Source organism: Myiozetetes cayanensis, unplaced genomic scaffold, assembly GCF_022539395.1.
Source record: "Myiozetetes cayanensis isolate MyiCay16 unplaced genomic scaffold, myiCay2020 scf18, whole genome shotgun sequence".
Taxonomy (NCBI): domain Eukaryota; kingdom Metazoa; phylum Chordata; class Aves; order Passeriformes; family Tyrannidae; genus Myiozetetes; species Myiozetetes cayanensis.
The window spans coordinates 10945606-10966608 of NW_026087389.1; the positions used below are offsets into that span (position 1 = coordinate 10945606).

The 21003-nt window shown below is 53.4% G+C and overlaps 1 protein-coding gene across 2 annotated transcripts in view; it reads right to left on the reverse strand.

Annotated features, from left to right (window-relative positions):
• The window catches only part of PLXNA1 (plexin A1), a 116711-nt gene that overhangs the window by 15262 nt on the left and 80446 nt on the right, over positions 1-21003 (reverse strand). For both annotated transcript variants that reach the window (XM_050312783.1, XM_050312782.1), the window contains exons 13-25: positions 17961-18112; positions 17527-17647; positions 17063-17199; positions 16343-16510; positions 15376-15469; positions 14646-14885; positions 14323-14466; positions 13359-13593; positions 11881-12023; positions 9092-9348; positions 6248-6314; positions 1441-1587; positions 457-616 (exon numbers count right to left, since the gene is read on the reverse strand). In XM_050312783.1, coding sequence (XP_050168740.1) covers positions 457-616; positions 1441-1587; positions 6248-6314; positions 9092-9348; positions 11881-12023; positions 13359-13593; positions 14323-14466; positions 14646-14885; positions 15376-15469; positions 16343-16510; positions 17063-17199; positions 17527-17647; positions 17961-18112 — 2065 coding nt within the window. The remainder of the gene's footprint in view (positions 1-456; positions 617-1440; positions 1588-6247; positions 6315-9091; positions 9349-11880; positions 12024-13358; positions 13594-14322; positions 14467-14645; positions 14886-15375; positions 15470-16342; positions 16511-17062; positions 17200-17526; positions 17648-17960; positions 18113-21003) is intronic.

A 21003-nucleotide genomic window follows, 5' to 3' on the forward strand; every position in this document is an offset into this window, starting at 1 on the left:
AGGGTAGGAGCACAGTCTGGGAATCTGCCAAAGAGCCCTTCCAGCCCCTTTTGAACCCCAGGACTGGTGACTATCAATGTGTTGGGTAAATCCAAGTACTCAAGGAAAGAGCCTGGTGACTGTTTCCTTTGCTCCTCTCCATTCTCCTGTCCCCCCTTTAGGAACAAGATTAACACTGCAGGCCTCCTTGGGCCTCAGACACCTCAAGCCTGCAATCCAGACCACAGTCAGAGCTGAGGAAGCTCCTCTCCCTATTCCCTCTACTGGCAGGACTCACACTCATTCCAGGGCTCCCCACACACAGCCAGTGCCACCAGCACAGCAAAAGTGGACTGAACAAGCACAAATGTGCTCCTGTATGAGAACAGATTTTCCTGCCTTGAACAGTTTTTTTGGCACTTCTGCTCTTAGTCATATCCCTGCTCCGCACAGGGAAGTGCTTGGCTTCTCTCTTACCCAGGTCCATGTCTCCAGCTTTGGGTCGCTGGGAATAGGGCACACCCTTGTAGACAGCATCCAGCAGCTTCTCCTTCACCTGTGTGATGGTGTCACAGTTCAGCACCTTGACAGGGATCTCCGGGGCGTTCTCATTCTCAGGATTCACGCAGTTGAGGGTCTGCACAGCACAAGGGAGGTCAGAAAGGCTTGAGTGAGGGGCTGTGATGCACTGGCTGCAAAGGCAGGTTCAGGGACGTGAAACTAGAGCTGTCTAGAGGTCATGTCTTCTCACCTCCTGGGCTGCTGTGGAGCTGCAGCCACACCACACATTCCTGCTCTCCCTTTCTGCTTTCCTCACCTCTCTCTGCCACCCTCAAATCTCCAGGTATTCCCAGAAAGGGAGCATCATATCAGTGGAGGAATGCTGGGCCAGCAAACTTCACTTCAGTGCACCAAAACCTGTCTAGACTGAGCAATGCCCAGGCACACTCCACTCCCCTCCCAAATCACCCCAGTGAAGAATCAGCTGCAGGCTCAGCCAGGGGAAGGGCCTGGCTTATCACTTAGCTGGACTGAGGAGAGGGCTCATAATGGAGGAGAATCCTCTCCATCTCTGGCAGTATTCTCAAGGTTCTAGCTTTGATCCCCACCCAACACGAGCCTTGGACTGCTCCAAGCAGCACATGTTCAACAGTCCCTCTCACCCATACCTGTCACAGTCTTGGGGTTTGCTTGGAGAGACATGGAGCAGGATCCAGTTAATGTTTGGCTTTCTCATGCCCATGGTTAGAGCAAACTTTGCCAAGCAAAGGCCCTGTTTCTGACCCTGGCTGAGATGGGCACCACTCAGACAGAACAAGAAGCCCCTCAGGGATGCCAGAAAGAACAAGGGACAAACCACTCCCTGAGAAGTATTCTGTGTGCCTTCAAGATCTTGTTAAATAGCTGGACCTGGCAGTCTTGACAAGCACCAGTAACAGTGAGGCTTCTGCTTGCACTAACCAGCATTTTGTAGTCAATCTGCTGCCGGATAAGCTTGTCCTCACTGAGGGAGTAGCGAGCCTCTCCTGTGATGGCATCAATGGGTCCCTTCTCCATCTGCTGCTTGATGGCACAGTAGAGCATGAAGAGTGGTTCCCCAGCACACTCCTGCAGGACAGGGGATGAAGGAGAGGGAGAGAGAGGGGTGAGAAGGTGCCAGGCACCAGCTTTGTCTTGCAAGAACCACCACCACGTCAGGAGCCTGCTGTGGCCCTGCAACATCAAACTTCATTATGTGGCTTTACAAAGAGACTCCAGCTTAAGACTACAAGAAAGGGAGCCCATGGTAAAATTCATCCTGTGGAGGGAACTCATTCTCTCCTTCCAAGCCCACTGAAGGTGCTGCCTTGTCTACCAACACCTAGACTCAGTTTCACAGAGTTTCCAGACACTCCTCTGTGAGCTCTGCTCCTTCTATAGGCCAAAGACAAGCTAAAAAGGTTAAATTCAGGGCTAGTGAAGAGTAGGTTGGGTCTGTGGATTTTTTGTATGGGATACAGCCTGTCTATTGACCTGCACCCTGAGAATCCCAGTGATGGAAGGGACCAGGCAATGAGGTTTCCTGCAGTTAAATCATTTGCCACCTACATCCCCCCACTGCAAACCCCTGTAGTCAGAGCCAGCTTTAGCCACCAGACAGAGCCACACCAGCATCTGCAAGGAAGGGAAAGGGAAACTGGACCAGACACTTTCCCCCAGAGATGCTGGATTCAGGAACAGGAAAGGACATGACAAGGTTGGAGGCACCAACCAGCCTGGAGCAATGAGTTGGTATAGGGGGACTGGGAGTGGACACCCCTTTATCACCCAGGGCCCAAACATCTCCCCTGAGCTGCATCGCAGTGGGCCCTTGCAGACACAGGAATTGGCCCTAAGGGAGAATGAAAGGTATGATGGGAGCAGAGGGGATGGGGAGAAGCCCCAGCAGATTTTACCCCACCAGCCCTCGTCCCTCCCTCCTGGCCGCCTCACAAATAAATTGTACTTTGGTGCAAAGTGCGGCTGCTCTCCCTGTCACCATATGCTGTTAGCATCTCGTTAGCATCTGCGGTAATTAAAGAGACAGCTGCTAACGAGCAGGAACAGGCATACATCATCCCCAGACCTTCCGACAACATGCCTGTCTTTGAAATTATGTTTCATTTGCAAACTTGGCTTCATTAAGTCAGCTTGGAAAAGTGAGAGACCCAAGTGGGCGCTCGGCTGCGCATCACTGGCTGCCCAGCGAGGCAAGGCTGACCAGAGTGGTGAGCCCCCAGGGGTCCCACGGCACCCCAGGCTACCCCTCCAGAGGACCTGAGTTGCTTCTTTTGGTTGCTTCTAAACACTCGTTGTGAAACTTCCCAGTCTGTGGAAGTGGTGTGGATGGAGGACAGCCTGGAGTAGGACTCCCTGTTCCCATCTCAACGAACAGCCTTTCCCTCTCCAGTAAGGCACAGGTGCTGTCTTGCCAACTGCAGTTCTGCACCCCCCTCTGGGATCCACACCAAGGCAGGTGGGTTCAGTCCTTACCACACTGGTATCCCAGTTGCTCTCCAGACATCACAGCATCACTTCCTCTGCTCCTTGAATGCCAGCTGAGCTGACAGGAAATAAAGCTCTCTTTTGGATGCATGGATTGGAGCTAGCCCTACTGCCTCCCAGGAAGGATGGAGGCATCAGTGGTTCATTTGATGGGTACGCCACTCCTCCAGCACCATGCAGGCTTTTGCAGGCTCCTGTGTGCCCTGGGATTCTGGTCTCCTTCTGACCTGTCAGACACCTTAATGTCAACCAACACAGCCCCTCTGCCCTGTCCCCCTGACTCTGTGCATCCTCCACATTGCAGCTCGGCTGACCCACCTGTTCTGAATGTGGGTCCTACCCTCAAAATGCAGCACCTCACTCCCAGCCTCACTGGCCCCACCAGCTCTTGAAGACCAGGGCCAGGGTGCTGCTGTGGGTCACAGTGTGCTGAGACACCACAGGTGAGGGTGGTTTATGGATCATCCCTGACTGAGACCAACAGAATGAACAGGGACCAAAGACAGCAGTTGACCCAAGATGAAGTCCATCAGGTGAAATTCAGCAGGGGACCACTGAGACAGGGCCAAGTTGCCCCTCAGGTTGATGGAAGGGAGCTTGCCCCCTAAATGTGGCTGTGCCCACACTGCCAGCCCTAATGCAGTTTGCTCACTGCTGGGGGCCTGACTGAGGAGGGCTTTGGAGGGGGGGGCTCTCTCTGAGAGCCAAGCTGGAGGAGGGCAGCTGCAGACACCCCATACATGCCCGTATTGGTATGTTAGGAGCAGGCTGAGGCAAGCCAGCGAACTCCCAAACTGTCTTACTGACTAGATCTAGCTCATCAGGCACCTAATATTGTGCATTTTTCAGCACTTGTCTCAATTTATCCGTCTCCCTTTCCCTGAGGTGTCTCATTAAGAGTCTGATAAATGCTTCTACAGGGTCCTGCTGAAAGCGCCAGTCCCCACTGGCTCCCTACGCCGCTGGCCCTGGGCATGAGGGGCTGTCCTGTCCCTGTCCCTCACCCCAGCATATCTCAGCCATGTGATGTTGGATGCCCGGCCCTGCTCCAGGCAGGTTTGCTGAGAGTTGATCTGGCAGCTGGGCACGCGGCCGCCTGCCTCATTTGCACACACAATTAATGCAGTTTGGGGCAGTTTCCCTGCTGGCAAACTGTCTGCTGTGATACTCTCCATCTACTCCACAGGCTGCTCCTGCTTTTGATGCCACCTGTGATCCTCATGGCCAGGAGACAGGTGGAAATCGCCCCGTGGGTCTCCTCTGACCCAGGAGAGGCCATGAGCACATCCTCAAGACTCTTCCAGTCTAACTCAAGTGACTCAAGAAATGGAGTTTCAACCACTTCCCGGGGAGATGAATGCCAGCATAACAAATTTCACAGCCAGCAAGTTTATTCAGACCCTCTGTGTATGTAAGGGTGCATGTAGATCAGACCTCTCTCCTGCTGCTAACACCACCCAGAGGTCGGAGGCATTTTCCCACGCCAAAGTCATGGTGCAGCGAAGGACTTCATAAAAAGCACTGCCCTGGTCCCATCCCCACATCTCTCACCTGCTACTCCTAATCCTCAGATCTGCCCTGCACTGGTGATGCACCCAGAACCCTCTCTGAAGGGGAACAGGGCTATACAAAGACAGATGCAGGACAGTGATGGTACGGGAGCTGATCCAAAGCAGTTTCTGAACAAGGTGACCCCTGTCACCTGCCCACATGGCCCAGCCCAGTCAGGACAGGCCAAGGAAGTCAGGTCACACACATGAATGCAATGTCCCCAAACACCACTGTTGGGCTTCATAGCCCAACTTCACTGTTGCACTTTGCTTGGCCAGTGCACAACCCTGCCCACTTCAAGGAGCTTTGAGGGAGTTTATCCACAAGGAGAGCTACTCCTGCCTGTCCCACCGAGTCCTCAGAGCCCAAAGAGCCATCTGCCAGTGCCCTACCTGATCCCACTGGGCACTGCTGCTGCAGGGCCCCGCTGGGCAAAGCCCTGGCACAAAGAGGTGGATGGAGGTTTGACATCTCCCCATGACCAGCACAGCTCCTCTCCTTTCCCACCTCTGGCAAACGATCTCCACTGCACGCTAGCTAGATTTTTATAGATACAGGCTATCCCTCGACAGAGGCAAAAAGCCAAGTGCATGTAAGTGATATTATAAATCACCTCTCATTGACGATCACTTGAGTTCTGCTCAGACTACTGCTCGCTCTCATCTCTTGGCTGGAAACGGTTCAAACTCTCTTTATCTTAATGAGGGATGAAATCCCACAAAAACGGCTGCGTGCCACCCAGCCTCGCTGCACCGACACCAGGCAGGATCCCGAGAAACAGCTCTGCGGACTCACAGACCAGCAGCAGGACTGCAGGTGCCGTTCACCCTGACGGAGCCATCCCAACGTGGTAGCAGGACTGAGCCAGGGGTGCATGGGCTGGAGCTGCTGCTGTGTAACCTACATGGCCACTGGTGCAGCTCCAGCAGGTGGAAGCACTGGTCCTGGTGGAATAAATGTTCTCAATACGGGTAGATGAACAAGTGGTAAAAACAGAGCTTACGCTTTGACATCTTCTTCTGCTACCCCAATGAAACTAGGAAAAAGGTGAATTCAAGCTAACACAGTGGAGAGCTGTGTCCCTGGCTGTCAACAGGTCCCTCGGGGCATTCATCCCCAACGAGGCACCCTTTGCAGGGGAAGCAGCAGCATTAGAGATGCCTGCAGGAAACAATTCCCCTACCATGGAACCTCAGTGTTGGAGAGATGAAGCCGCAGTGTTACATGAAGAGTGCAACTCATCAAACTACAACTTGAACAGGCAGAAATAGCCTCCAATCACAGTCATGCCTACAGAAGGACCTGCTCCCAGGGCTTTTTCCGCCTGAGTTACACAAGCAGAGACAAGGAGAGAGAAATGGGGACCACTCCAAGACTCAGCTGAGTTGCTTCATATTTATCTTTCCTCAGGGCACCATTGTTAAGATCTCAAACCCACTATGCATTAAGCAATCCCAATATGGATTTCATTTCTCAAACTCAGCTATTTCCCAAAAAGGAGACCCAGAATTATTAATCACATCTCAGAAAACCAGGATGGGAACGGGGGTCTGGGAAGCAATCTCTGCTCCAGGAGGGAGTGGCAACGCTCAGGAGCATGTTAGTCCAGGCTTTGGGTAGCACTCTGCCTGTCCTGGCAAGGCAGAAACCACCTCCCTCTCCACACAGGGTTGCCATCCTTTCCCAAACTCACCTTCAGAAACTTGTACAGCAGAAACGTGAACCAATTCGTCAGCATCTTCTCTGCCACTGACTCTGTTCTGTAGGGAAGGTAGAGAGCAAAACCATCAGCAGAGAATATTAAAGGTCTCTGTTCTCACCCATCACCACATGGTGGGTCCAAATAGGATGTGGGTACCTCAGGGTGCTGGTACTGCAGCCAGGATGTGCCACACCAGCAGAGAGAGGGACAGCCTGGCATGGAGGGAGCTGAGGGTGACACCAGAGCCAGGTTGAACTGTGCAGCCCTACAGGTAGAGAGAGCTTAACATGCCTGTCTCTGCACCACACCTTATCTTGCTGCCTCAAGATTAAAATTCCCCTTAACACATCTATTATTTTTATCATGGCTTTGGCTTTCATTCCTTTTAAAGTAAAAATGCCAGCGAGTCCCCCGACCCTTTCTGGTTAGGCTTCTTCAGCTTATCCACGCATTAATCATCAGATCAGCCACTTGCAAACGCAGACGCTCCTGAAAGCGCAGGCAATACTAATAACCTCAGGGACATGGCTGCACTCCTCTTGCACCAGGGAAACAAATACAAATGGGTTGACTCAAGAAACAAAACCCAGAAGAAACCCAAATGTCAGAGCCACTAGGAGTCCCACTGCCCAATGCCACACACTGCCCAATGGCAATGCCATGCCCAACAGATGGTCCAGGAGCAGATGGCTGGGCTAGGAAATCCACTTTCCCAGAGTTTATTCAAGCTGACTCAGGGTCATATGGCCCCTTCTCTTGTGCTAATGGGGTTTAGCCCTTTTTGCCCCCCTCTGCCCCCAGAACAGCACAGCCCTCCTTAAATCATATGGGGACAGCATCACCCAAGCCTCCAGGGAAGGGAAGACTTCCTGCCCCCAACGAGAAAGATTAATCCATCATGGGGAACAAAAAAAAGGAGAAGGAAAGAGACATGGGGAGAAAGCCAAGGGAGGGGTGGACTGCAGCTATTCAGCAGACACTCTCCCCAGCCCTAGACCAGGTCCTTTGCTGACAAGCCTGTAATGCTCATCTGAAGTGCCACCACTCGAGCCCCGGTGGATGTTTGTCTTTATCCGTAATAGAGCCAGATGCCACAGCAAGGGGGGGATTATCCAACAACAAAATAAATAACAGCTCTCCCCAGTCAGATCAATGTTAATCCAGTTGCCCTGGGCGGTAAGCACACTCTCACACCCAACAGCAGGGCTAATCAACTGCATAGAGAAGCCCAGCCCTCGGCACCGCTTATGCCACGCCACGGCTTCAGGAAGAACAGTGGCTCTTTGTCAAATATCACTCAGGGAGGTGCAAGCAAGACACCTGCCAGGGGACCTCATCCCAGTCGTAACTGCAATGGGCCCTCAAGTGCTGGGGCTGAGGACCAACAGTCCAGCTCTCACTACACTGGCACAGGCTGGGCTCTGCCCCTGTTCTGCCGCTACGGATCAGCCACTGCTGTGCTGGCCTCCTCATACTGCCTTTTATTTATATTTTATTGATTTACTTCAGGAGCTGGAAATGCGTTTTAATATTTCAGGGAAACCTGGTGTCATGGAGGGAGAATCAGAAGGGAAGAGCCTAAGGATGCACTCAGAGAACAGGGATGGGGAACAGCAGTTGGCATCTCCAAGACCCACTCGACTCCCAGTCAGCCATAGGTCTACACCACACACCCCTCTGACACACTGCTAATGAGATGCTTTGAAAAATTAAGGGCACCTTTGTAACACAATACATGAAGCAGAGAGAGAAAGAAAGCAATATGCCTCAAAGACCAGCAACACGGATGTAAGTGGGACCAGCTCACACCTGGGTCTTCTCCAGGTGTTTCCCCACGGTCAAGCACACAAAACATCACAGGCTTTGTCCAATCTGGCCATGCCACAAACATCAGCTGATGTTTGAAAGATGCTCTGGTTTCCTTGTCACCTTCCTGGTGACATGCCAGCCCTGTGCCGCTCGGCCATCCCTGCATCTCTCTGCTGGAGGCTGGTGGCACTGGGCTGGAGGAGGTAGAGATGGGGAGGCACAGCATGGCGTGTGAAGAGAGAAGATGGCACAGAGGGCCTCGAGCTGAACCAGTGGAGCTTATTAATAGTTTTTGTTCAGGACTTGGTGTATCTTTCAATATTCATCAGCCCATGATGAAGGAGAGCTCAGAGCTATCGTTAAATATTGATGGGCCAGGCAGACTCGCAGCAGGGCTTGGCAAGCTGCCTCCTGCTCACACTCCCCCCAGCCCCGTTGAGGCTCCCAGCTTCCAAAAATCCACTTGGCTTTCCTAGGAAAACCCCCATGTGACTGGCAAGAGGGACAAGCCCTGAGGAGAAAGCAGGGAAAGGAGAACTCCTGCCTGCTGCCAGCCCACAAAAGCACCCATGCAGCTGCCAGGCAAGGCAAGAGCCACTCCACATGCTGAGAGGTGTGGGGGACCACCTGGTCACCCGGAGAAGGGAAGGCAGATGAGGGCATCCTTGCATGCCACAGTGCCTGACACCAGTGAATACCCTCCCTGCACCAGCCTGCACAGCTGGCAGCGGCTGAGCACCCTGCTCCCTCCTACCCAGGCAGCATAAGCCCACATGGGCCAAACTAGAGTGAGAACATCCCACGGGTGACTCCTGAGTTGGCTGGGGCCAGGTGGTCTCACATCGCTCTCATACTTGCATGCAAACAGGTAAGGAAATGCCTGACCACAGAACCAGTGCTCACACTGCCACAGCCAACACCAAAGCCATCACTGACGGCATTCCCAAAGGACACCAGCTCGCGTCACCACGCTCAGAAGAGCCTGGGCCCTGTCCCACAGCTCCTGACTCTCAGTTGGTTACTCACCTCCGCAAGAGCAGCTTGGGGTGGTTCTTACTCTCCAGGTTCTTCTCGATAAGGTCAGAGAGGAGCTGCTTCAGCACGCCTGTGGCATACTCCATCTCGCCCTGCAGTGCTGTCATGATGAGGGAGGCCACATTGCCGCGGTCCCGCATGGAGAAGCTCCGCTGAGCCTCCAGAGTGCGGATGAAGGTCAACAAGAAGTGCTTCTTGTTCAGCAGTTGACCAAAGAGGGTCAAGGACTTCTCCACATTTGCCTGGACCTGAAAGGATAGAGCAAAGCTGAGAGACAGGCACGACTGTGACATTTGAAGGTGTATTTCTGGCCGTACTTGGCCATGTAGGACCCAGCAGGGATTGGGCTGGGATGCTTTCATCTACACAGTGCCATCAACAGCCCAGGTCTGGTCAGCCCTGACCACACTCTTTACCAGAAATGAACATTTCCACAACACTCTGTCTGCCTGTTAGAAAAGATTTCCTCTGAACAAAAGCTGTGGTTAAAACTATTCCCTCCCTTGTCTTTCTGATGGGGAGAATAAGCACAAAAATTCATTTCATGTAGGTATTTGGAGAGAAAACAACATTTTTCATTTCAAAATACCAACTCAAAATGAAGAACAGCGTTTTGACACATCAAATCATTTCACTTCAGTCAAAACTTTGGATTGGCACTTTTTAGCTCAGTAAGATTCCTCACAGTTGTAATTTCCCTCTCCAAAATACTCTTTCCCACTGGACAAAAACTCTGTTTTCCACCAAGTCCTTGCCAACTCTGTGATATGGGTCCCCAGGTGACACTGTCACCCTCACTACCCAGGTGAGAGGGAGCACCTGCCTTAGAACATCCCAGAATAGCAATGGAGAGTGAGAAACCCCCTCTGCTCCCATCCTTGGGGCTCCTCTAGTGGGCACCACATGGCTCAATTTCCCCTAATATAGGCCTGAGAATGATGTCCTGCTAGGAATGGAAATGCTTTAAGTTATATTTTCCTGGAGTTTCTCCCTCCAGACACACAGGGACCTTGATGTAATGATTCTGGTAACTCAGCAGATGCCTGAGATCCAGCAGCATGAGCTGCTCCCTGTGGGGACACAGAGATTTAAGTTGATTTCTCAGCATGGTAAGACCTGAGAGCTGGTTGGAGTGCACTAGCTGTACTGCAGACCTACCAGACCCACCAGTGAAACTGGGGCAGCAGGAGACATGCTGCATTCCCACCCCTGTGCACTGCTGGTGCTTTTGCAGCCAAGACCAGTCAAAGCAGACCACAGGCTGCAAAGCAGCAGGACTTCAGCAAGACAGGAAACAGGTCCTGCCCAACAGTGACCATCTCATGAGAGGACATGAAAACTCCATCAAAAGCAGCACAGCAATGTCTGAGGCCCCCCTGCCGTCGCCTCCCTAAGCCCCTGTGTTTAACTTGCTGATCATTAGCAGAAAAAAATGAACAATACTGAATTAAATATTTAATCAGGCTTAAATTCTCACAAAGCAACAAGCTTCCCCCCAAACCCTGCAGAGGAAGGGAGCTGGTACCGACAACCTGGTGCTCACTGCGGATTAGTGTGTGCATGAGCAAGCACTGTTTCCTTCCCGTCACTTGCAATAGCTAATGTTACACTCTGAGTAAAGAGACAAATAAAAGCAAACCTGATTAAATTATATGAAGCTTACACAACTGTAGTTGCTTTATTTAATCTCTTTGGGGGATTTTTTTTTTCCTTTGCAACTTTAACCCCTTGCTTCCCAGGCCAGGCTGAGCTAGCAGGCTCTCTCAAGCAGGATGTTTTGAATTAGGAGCTGGAAGTGGACAAACTCCCACCCAGCCTGTCAGAGCCAACGCAAAATTCATCCTCTGATACCCTTTTTGATACCCTTTACACCCTCCCTCTTTAGGGAAAATCTCTAAGAGCAGAGGTGAGGGGAGAACCAGGCATCTGCACAGACAGGAAGGGCTGTGCCCCAGGGAAGCCTATGATCATGCCTGCTTAGGCTCTGAGCATCCGGAAACCTGAGCTGCAAGGGGAAATCCATGGAAACAGGGTCCCCACCACCCTCCAGAGCTGAGATTAGGAACCAGGGAAAGAGAGCAGGCAGAGGGCCAGGGCCCGTGCTGTAGCCATGCTGGCGCACAACGCCAGCACGTGCGCTTGCAGTTGGTAAGAGCTTGTTGTGTTGTAATTAGTGACCGTGCATCTTGCACCAGGGCCAATTACTTCTCCTAAATACATTGTGAAGCCCACGTCGACATTAATTACTGTGCTGGGTCAGCAGTGAGGGGAAGCGGAGGTCACCCCCCTCCCTTCTCTAATCAAGAGCGGTCTCAGCAGCCCAGCACATGAGAAGCCAATTGCTGTGCAATTGCATGCACTAAATTATACAGAGGTGAGGAGGCTGGGAGAGGAGAAGGAGCTGGTTTGGGGAGCAGGGGAAGGACGCCAAGGATGGGTTCTGCGTGGAGAAATGGAGCCAAGCAAGCAGGCGACGTCAGACAAGCCTGCTAAAAACGAGTGACCGGTCAGGCATCAAACAAACCCAATTGAATAAAGCAAGTGCTGTAGAAAATGACAGCAGCAATGATATTAATATAAATATTGATATTAATGTCAGAGAGCACAGTAACCATTTGGCAGCCGGTCCATATCCACGCTGGCTGCCACGCGGCGAGATGCTCTTTGCTGCACCACGCCGGGCCAGCATCCAACCAAAGCATCTCTCCAGCCCCGTGCCTGGGGCACAGGGACTCATCCCCAGTGTGAAACACTGCACAGACAAACAGATAGACCCACACCTCCATCTCCTTCAGCACAGGGTGGTCTTCTATCCCCGGGAAGAGAACTCGCATGGCGTAGGTACGGTAATCCAGAAAGGGGATGCCAGCCCCGTCCAGGTCGTTAGTGAGCTCGTTGATGTCAGTCTGCAGCTCAGCAAAGGCTGGGGTGGGAAAAGTAGAATTAAACAACACATCTTGGAGACCCAGCACACAGTACTGGCACTCAGCCCACTGCTGCACCCCCAGCACCCCATGGGTGGACCCCCTCAAGGCATGAATATGCTCAGCATCCCTCCTCTTGGCAGGCTGTGATTGCTGTCCCCATCTCACAGATGGAGAAACTGAGCTGCAGAGTGTGGGGATGACATTCCCAGAATAAATCAAGTGGCAGATTTAGGAACAGAATTGCCAGGTCCCAGGGGGCTCAAATCCCCCCTGCTCAACACTTGCAGCCTCCCAGGGATGCTGGGGGCAGTGGGGAACAGCAAGACTTGAACAAAACCAGAGCTTCTGAGGGAAAACGTTAGCCTAAACCACAAGAATGTCCTCATTTCTTTTTGACCTAAATACGACTTGAGAGAAGAACTTGAACACACCCACCCCAGCACCTCCCAATCTGAGCAGAGTCAGTTGTGACTCCCAGGGGAACATGATCCAGGAGGGTCCTGAACCTTTAATTGCACCTACAGGGAAAAGCTGACGGGAGAAGAGCCCTGTAGATGCACCAGGGAAGGGGGTTGTGGTGGGGGGGAGAAAACCCTCAGAAAAATCAAATTAACAGCACTTTAAAGGGAGCTGAAAGCCAGGCAGAGGACTGCAGGCTCGTCAGCCTGATGAGAAAAAACAAACCGTCAGCTTGAAAGGCATGCTATCTTATCTGTAACTAGCGGGACTAGAAAAGAGAAAAGGCAGGGAAGAGATTGTGCCTTTTAATTAAAAGCAGATCCTTTTATCTGCCAGCTGTGGAAGACAAGACACCATCCCCTCCACCAGCTCCCTCCCCTCTCCCTGTCACCAGTGCCATCCGCAGGCATGTGGAGGGTTGGGGATTTGGGGGAGCAAAGGGGTTGTCTTTCTTTCCCCTTTTTATTATCTTGTTTTCGGTGCCTGCTCCATTTGCAGTGCTGGTTGTGGCTGTGGCTGGCAGGGTCAAGGCCTCTGGAGCCAGCTCAGGGGGATAATGGGCAATTAGGTTTTATCAGCAGGATCATACAAGGAATTCTGTCCAATTTCACAGCATCCGTCTGTCACATAATGAGAGACTGACTACACACTCACAGGAAGCCTTTGGTACCCTCCTTGCTCTCTTTTATCCCATTTGGAGAAATGGAGAAGAATTTCTTAACTGGAAAAATCCCCAAATCCCACCCAAAATGAGTTTGCTTCCACTGACAAAGCAGCTTTGCCCATTCCCATTCCCTCTCTAGCAGGCAGGAGCCTCGTAGTGGTAAGAAACCCTAAAAGACCCCCACACTGATGGCACAAGGATCCCTCACCCTCTTTGCACTCCAGGGCCACTCGGGACTCCAGGTTGTCCATCTGCAGCTGGAGGCGTTTCAGGGTCCGGTCAGCATCCCGGGACTTGCGCTTGTAGGCGATGAGGACGATGATGATGATGAGGAGGAGCAGCCCGCCCCCGCCGCCGATCCCGATGATGGCAGGCAGGGTCAGCAGGCTGTCTGAGTAAATCTGCAGCGTCCCAGGGGAGAACTCGAACCCTCCAGCCTTGATCTGCACCATGGTGGGAGAAAAAAATGGACCTGGTGTCAGGGGATATGCACCCAGGGCAGCCCTCCCTGCTTCTGCGCACCATGCTGGAAACTGGGGCGTGACTCCCAGCCCATGGCACAAAGGATGTCGCAAAATGAGGGGAGGGCAGGAGCTGGTCTGGAGCAGCACAACGTGCTTTAATGGTACGCAGGACACACGCTGCCAGTGCACACGGAGCAGGCAGAGAGTTTGATGTCTCATTCAGACAACATTACAGTAACAGATGGGATGTGAAGCAAGTTCCCCCACGGATGGGGAGCCTGGTGGGGACCGTGCTGGGTCCCTTTCAACGTGGTAGAGTCCTGGAGCATGAGCACTGCTGAGCTACAACCCCACAAACAAAGCAGCCGGTCTTACAGCATGTGCCAACACTGGGGGGAAGAGGTGGGAACCCCCCCTGCCTTGCACCCAGCAGGGAAGGTAGGTTGTTGGCAGGGCCATACAGGACACAAGAACACCCAGCTGAGTGTGCTGGGGAGCAGACAAAGTATTTTGTCCTACCAAACACATAATCAGAAAGAGGGATGCCCAGGGAGCAGGAAGTTGGCTCCTGAAGATGCTCCTGCACGTGCACAGACTATCCAGTCCTTATCCAAGGACAAACACACAGCAGGGCCAGTGTCAGGATAAGGACTGAACCTCTTTGACACACTGGACCTGAGGAGCAAAGGCACTGATGTCAGCACTTACCGTGACTTTGTGCTGGCCAGTGAGATTGGGGGACTCGCAGAGGAGCTGGGTCTCAGAGACAGTCAGGGTGCAGGGAGTGTCTCCAATCAGCACCGTGTAGTTGAGGCGGGAGTTACCAGCACCTGGTGGGAGCAGGTTCCTGCCCTTTGAGGGAACAGGGAATGACATTGTCAATTCTCATGCAAAGAGGAATGTTAAAAAAACCCTCAACTTAAGGCAAATGCACACTCTCACAGTGCAGGATTTAGCTCCAGGAGAGACAAAATGCCACCTCCACAGATGAACACATCCCTTCCTCTGCCCTCAGGCGCAGTCTGCCTTACCTTGAGGATGAGGGGAGAGCTGGGCTTCAGCTCCAGCATCCCTGTGGGGCTGAGTGGCTCAAAGACAGGGTCTGGGTAGTAGACAAAATTGGTGGTGTTGATGATCAGCAGGGCCTGGACATTATCCATGACGAAGCCGATCTCATCTGGGCGGTCGCCGAGCTCTGGAGGGCTCCGCACAGGGTTGTCAATGGAGGGTGCATAGCACACCATGGTGGTGTCATTGTAGACCGTGCAGTTCTGCAGGAGGCACAGACCAAGGTCACACCCAGCTCCCAACAGAGAGGTCAGGATCAAACCCCACAAGGATCTCCTAAAATCAATATCTCTGGATACAGGGTTTAGATTTGGAATCTCCTGTTCTGTTCTATCAACAGGCATTACATCCCACCCCAGGGCAGAGACAGACTCCTGTCTGCAATGGATGTGCAAGGGATGGGAGACGAGAGGTTGCTGGGGTCAGGCTCTTTCTGTAAATATCCTGCAGATATCCCACAAACCTCCCATCAGTTTTGAACACTCAGATCTAGCCCTCTCCTGACAGCACCCGGCTGGAGGTTTTGCAGAGAGATCAGTGCCCCGCTTTGGGAAGCAGCCCCTGGATCTCAGCCTTTCCCCACCATCACACCTGATGGGCAAGGGAAGCACTTTCTGCCCTGTGTTGCATAGGGATGGCATTCCTCCTCGTTGTGCACTGCCCCCAGCCCCAGCCCCAGCCAGCACCACTTACATTCTCCCTTTCAGAGCTGCAGTACTTGGCCCGGATCCTGGGCTCTTTGATGGTGGCCAGGTTGGTGCCAGTCACGGTCAGCAGCGTCCCACCGCTAGAGACATGGAGAACATGGGTTAGAAAAGGCAGCTTGACACTAGGTCCCCAATTCTAGGAAGAAAGCACCCATTCTCTCCAGCCAGATGCCCATCTGCCCCAGCCTGGATGAACCACAATGCCTCAGGAATCTCTTATCCCACCCACACATCACCATGACTGGCAGGATCTGGCACACACCAATGCCAATCATCTCAGCTGACCCAGAGGTCAAATAGAGATATAAAACTTGATAATTAACACTAATATCCCATCCTGTGTCCACGTTTGAGATCTGAAGACAGCTCCTAAGCTAAAGGCAACTAAGCATCTGCAATGGGAAGGCATCCCAAGGGGTTCCTCTCTGCCACCCCTTTCTGCATCATTCATGCAGTGGGTGACAGGACAGGCTGAACACTGCCAGTTTTTCTCTATGGCTTGGTGTTAAAAGCCCTGTGGTCCCAGAGAGCTCGACCACTCCCATGGGGAGCTCGCTGCTCTTCAACAGCCTAGGGAAGGTTTCCCTTGGCACTAGTTCTTAATGGATTCCTTTGCCTCCTCTCCAGCCAATTCAAACCTTTTAGAAAAATATGTAAACATTTCAAAAAGTCCCCCAATGGGAAATATTTTAATTTTATTTGCCGTCGCCAAATGTCAAGCTGAAATTAAGCAGATCCAAAGCACTCTCCGCTTTTGCCCCCTGCCAGGCTGAGCACTGCAGGCCAGGAGTTAGCAGGGCCCTGGTGCCAAGCCATTGCTCACACTCCTCTTGCCATGTCTCTGGAGCGCAGCCTGCCAGTTATCTCAGCAGCACTGAGATGTACCCATTAGGAGTGGGGAATCCGTGTGGACAACAGTCCCCTCTGCATCTCTCAAGATCCTCAAGATTCACCTGTTGATGCTCCATTCGGGATCGATCTTTTGGATGGTGGGGTCCTCTGTGTAGTTGTACTTCACCTCCGGGTTGCTCAGCTCTGCCCGGTTGATGTTGATGAGGATGGGAGAGCCGCCGGGGGTGTGCCCAGGGGGGGTCCTGCACCGGATCTCACGGGCACTTCTCCTAGAGCAGAAACACACAAGCTGTCAGTGCCCGGGCAGGAGGGGAGTGAGGGCAGCCAGGGGACCAGTGCTGCCTGGGAGCCCCCTGCCCCAGCACCTCTCCCCTTCTGAAACAGCTGGGGGTGAAGAAAGAAAGGAGCAAAAGTGGAAAAAAGAAACCCAAGAAAGGAAACAAAAGGCAGCCGAGAAAGGCTGAGCAGCTCCTGAGCATTCCCATCGTGCGGCTGCTGCAAACAGCAGCGATTAGGGCTGATAACCAGTAATTACCGCAGGAAAATATTTAAAGAGCCGCTCCATTATCATCCCTAATCTAAAAATTATCCACTTCATGCCTCAGGGCTTTGTGCTTTTAGAGAAAAATCCCTGTTCTTAGGGTTCTTCCTGCAGCCTCTGACACACAGAGGTTTCAAGAGGAGACACCTTTGGCCACCCAGGGGGTTTGGCTCCCAGGGTCCCTCCTGGTTTCCCAGCACAGGCTGCTGCTCTGTCAGGGGGTCCCACTGCCTTTGAAGGTGCCTGTAGCCCATCCTCCACCACCCTCTGTGCCCCTCACCCTGAAAAAGCACAGGGCTGTCCCCCGATGGTCACAGAGACGTTGCTGCCAGCATTGAGGTGGCTGCCTTCGATGGCGATCCAGGTGCCGCCAGAGAGAGGACCCCGGGCTGGGACCACACGGGAGAAAGTGGGTGTCTGTCAAAGGAAAAGAGCATCCCTGAAGTCAGACAGGCTGGGAACTGAAACCCACATCCCCAGGCAGCCTCAACTGGGTGACAGGAGCACAGAGAAGAGGGACCTGTGGGACAGTGGCTGGCAGTACCAGCAGGACAGTGGGGAGGCAGAGCAGTTGCAGACTCAGAGAAATTCAACCAGCATGACTCAATGCCTGACCAGAGCAGCCCCACCTGCCCCCCAGGAAAACAATGGTAAATTTTCCAACTCACACAGAAAACCACCCAAAACCACCCAGCATCACCTCCCCCCTGTGGTGCCAGACCTGTACCCCAGCACAGGGCTTACCACAAAGGTGAAGCTCTTGGGGGATGTGGCCCGGTAGTTGGGCAGGCAGTCACGGATGCACACTTCCACCCGTGCCTCATGCACCTTGCTCGAGCTGGCATCTCCGATTTCACACACGATCCTAAAGGATGAGGGGAAGAAGCTCTCAGTGTCCTGGCACCGAAATGCTCCCTGTGCCAAGCAAAGGTCTCAGGTGCCAGCAGATTCATGAGAAATCAAGGTGGTGGCAGTTGTCACTTCTGGCCCAGGAGGGAGCTTCCCCAGAGCCTCTGGGCTCCTCCCAGAGCAACCATAACCAGCAGGTACTTTTCTCCCAGTTCAGCCCAGTCAGTTTCAGGTCTTTTGCAGCCACAGGCAGCATTTGAACACCAGCACCCCTGTCCCTGACACACCAAGGTGATTCGGAGCACACCTGCCCCTCACCAGGCACTTACTGCTCAGCGCTGATGTACTCGCTCTCGATGGGGATGCACATCACTTTGCCCACTCGAACACCCCAGCGAACATCTTCAAACTTCAGGCCCAGATTCTCACCAGTGATGGTCAGACGGGTCCCTCCTTGCCTGGGGCCAGTCTCAGGGAACAACTAGGAGAGAGCATAGCCTGTCACAAGGGTGAAGAGCCACAGGGACACCTCACTCAGGCAGGCTGCAGTCCAGGCAGCCGCAGGGTGTTTGTTACTCCCCTATGAGCAGCAAGGAGCAGATGGGTGATGATAAATGCCAGCGTGTCTGTAAGTTGCCCACAGAGCAGGAAAGACCTCCCCAGTGACAGCTGCATCCACAAATCCCTCCAGGAACAAGCCAGGAGATACCAGATGTGTCCAAGCAGAGGGCTGGGATTTGGACACCCCACTGCAGACAGAGCTTTCTCACAGGTGACAAGGACAGGAATGGGAAGGAGACAGGCTAGCATCATCCACGGTTCCAGCTGAGCTGGCAAGGAAGCACCTGGGTGTGCCTGGCTTTTTGCCAGGTCCCAGGTACCCAGGGATGAGGTTCCCACATACAAGATGACCTCAAAGGAGAAAGCACCTCGATCAGGTTCCTGCAGGGGGCAAATGGCAGGCAGAGGCGAAGAGGGTTTCTCTCTGCCAGTAAACCCTGTGCCAAGGCCAGCTGGCTGGGAAGGGAGGGGACCCCAGCGCTGCGCCTCATTTACCAGGATGATGCCCAATAAAGCAGACAGGTGTGGCCTGACAGATGGTGGCAGAATGACGGATGAACAGAGGTGTGGGCCCATTGCTGCCTCCAACCAGGCAATTACAGATAGTTTTACATCAGTCATCACTGGCCCCGAGGTCCAGTGCCCACCTGCAGCGCTAACTGGGATGAACGGCAGGGCTGCATGCCCCAAGTGGGATTGGGGACAGGGCTGGACCCCAGTGACACCAAAACAGAGCAGGGCAAAAAGCAGCTGCAGGTAGCAGGACAAGGAGAGAGGAATGTGGCCTGGGTCAGTCCAGGAAGAAAGCACATCTTAGCCCAGGGAAAGAGACCACTCTGGTGCATGTGATGTCCTCCTCTGTTCATGCTCTTGCAGCACTGGTTGAGATCCCCTCTAGCACCAGGAGGCACCTCTGCCTGCACTAAGCCCAGCTCTTGGACAGGCTCAGGCCACAACCAAGCACGTGCAAGCTCTTTGCATTCCTGGCAAATCTGGGCAGCTGTAACCCTGGGGCCTGAGCCAGCTGGAGCCTCCTCCTCTTTTGCCTCCTCCTACTACTTGTGCAGGGCTCACTCCCGGACATCACCTCCGTGGGAGGAAAGGAGGATGAGCTGGGGGTGGGACACATGCAGCAGCAGACACAGTCCACGTCCCTGGCCCTGATGGACCACATGGAGCCAGGGGCTGTTTCTGCACAGCCCCACTGCAGCCATCGCTGCTGGGGTTAACCACTGCCCTCTGGATGCACACTGGGCTGGTCACCTTCAGCACACACAAACTTGAACAGGGGCAGCCCCCCAAACAAGGGGGAGAGAGCTGGGCCTGATACCTGGGCCCTGGCTCCTGCCAAGGCAACTACAGCTTACCATTTACACAGCAACAAAACCCTCCAGGGCTGTGGGGAACCACTGTTTGCCCAAACCCTGTTCAGCCCCTGCCCAAGTACAGGATTGGAGCTCGTTCTGGCAGCTGCAGCCAGCATCAGGTTGGGTCTTCCCCTTAAATCAAGCTCCGCCAGGGTGGCTGGCAAGCAGCGGTTGTTTGTTTGGTGTTTCTAAATGAGTGTTAAAAGCTGCTCCAGCGTGTTCGATTCCTCCTCCTCCGCAGCAAAGCTGACAAGGGCCACACGTTCGGGGAGGAATGAGCCTGGGAATGAAATGACATCGCTGGCCGCCCAGCACAGGGAGGTCACTGCCAAACAAGGTGTGCAGGAGGAAGGGAGCTGACAAGGACAGCAGGGGCTGCTGGAGCCTCCCCTTTTCCCCCTCCAACCTCTGGACCCCTGGCCCCAACAAACACTGCTGCTTTTCTCCTAATTGGTTTCAGAGGGTCCTTTTACATCAACAAGCGAATGGCTCCAATGGGTACAAGCAGTTGACTTGCTCCCAGCTCCGGCAGCCACAGAAGGGCCAGGAGGTGCTGAGGCCAAGAGATTCCCCCTTCCCAAAGGACAGGATATCACCCTGAGGGTCACAAAGAGCACCAGGCAAGACACCGCAGAGGTTTGGAAGGAGCTTGTCCCCACCACTGAGCAATGGGTAAGTGATTCTTCACTCCAAGGGTGAAGGATCATGACCATCTCCCAGGCAGCCCTAGCACCCATCACCACACCTGCACTCCAGTGAGCTGGGCAAGAAGGAGACTCTAGCTCCTCATGAAATTGCTGTAGGAGACTCTTTTCCCCCATCAGCCCTCTCTGCACCAGGCTTCTCTCTGGACCATTTCCAAGCCTGCCCACAGCCCAGATGTGGGACTGGGGCAGTGGGAAGCAGCAGGATATAGGCAGGGTACTGGAGGAGCACCACACCAACACACATCCACAGGACTGCCAATCCCCACGGCACTAACACAGAGTGCCACCAAGGTCAAGCTCACCTGCTAACAGCTCTGTTCCTGCTGCACCTACAATTACTGCAAAATTTCATAATGATGTAGGGCAGGAGAGCTGCTACCAGCCCTGGACACCATCAGCTGCTGGGAAGCTCCTGTGAGTGGCGTGTGTGTGAATGCCTGCAGCCCAGTCAAAAGAACACAAAAGAGGACAGGACACAGCCTAAAATGAGGCCACCCTGGCCATGACCTGGCCACTGCAGTCTCCACCCCCACCATTCCTAGGGGTCCAGATTTGGGAAGTTCAGCCTGAGCATGGTGGGAAGCCAATGGGGACAGGGAGCCCTGCAGCTCCACACAAAACAGCAGACCTCCTTGTAGGGATGTGGACTCTGAGGCTTAATCCCACTTCCCTAGGAATGGATCTCTTCTCCTGCCAGCACTCCACCAGCCCCAAGCAGCTCTCTGCAGGCAGTATTT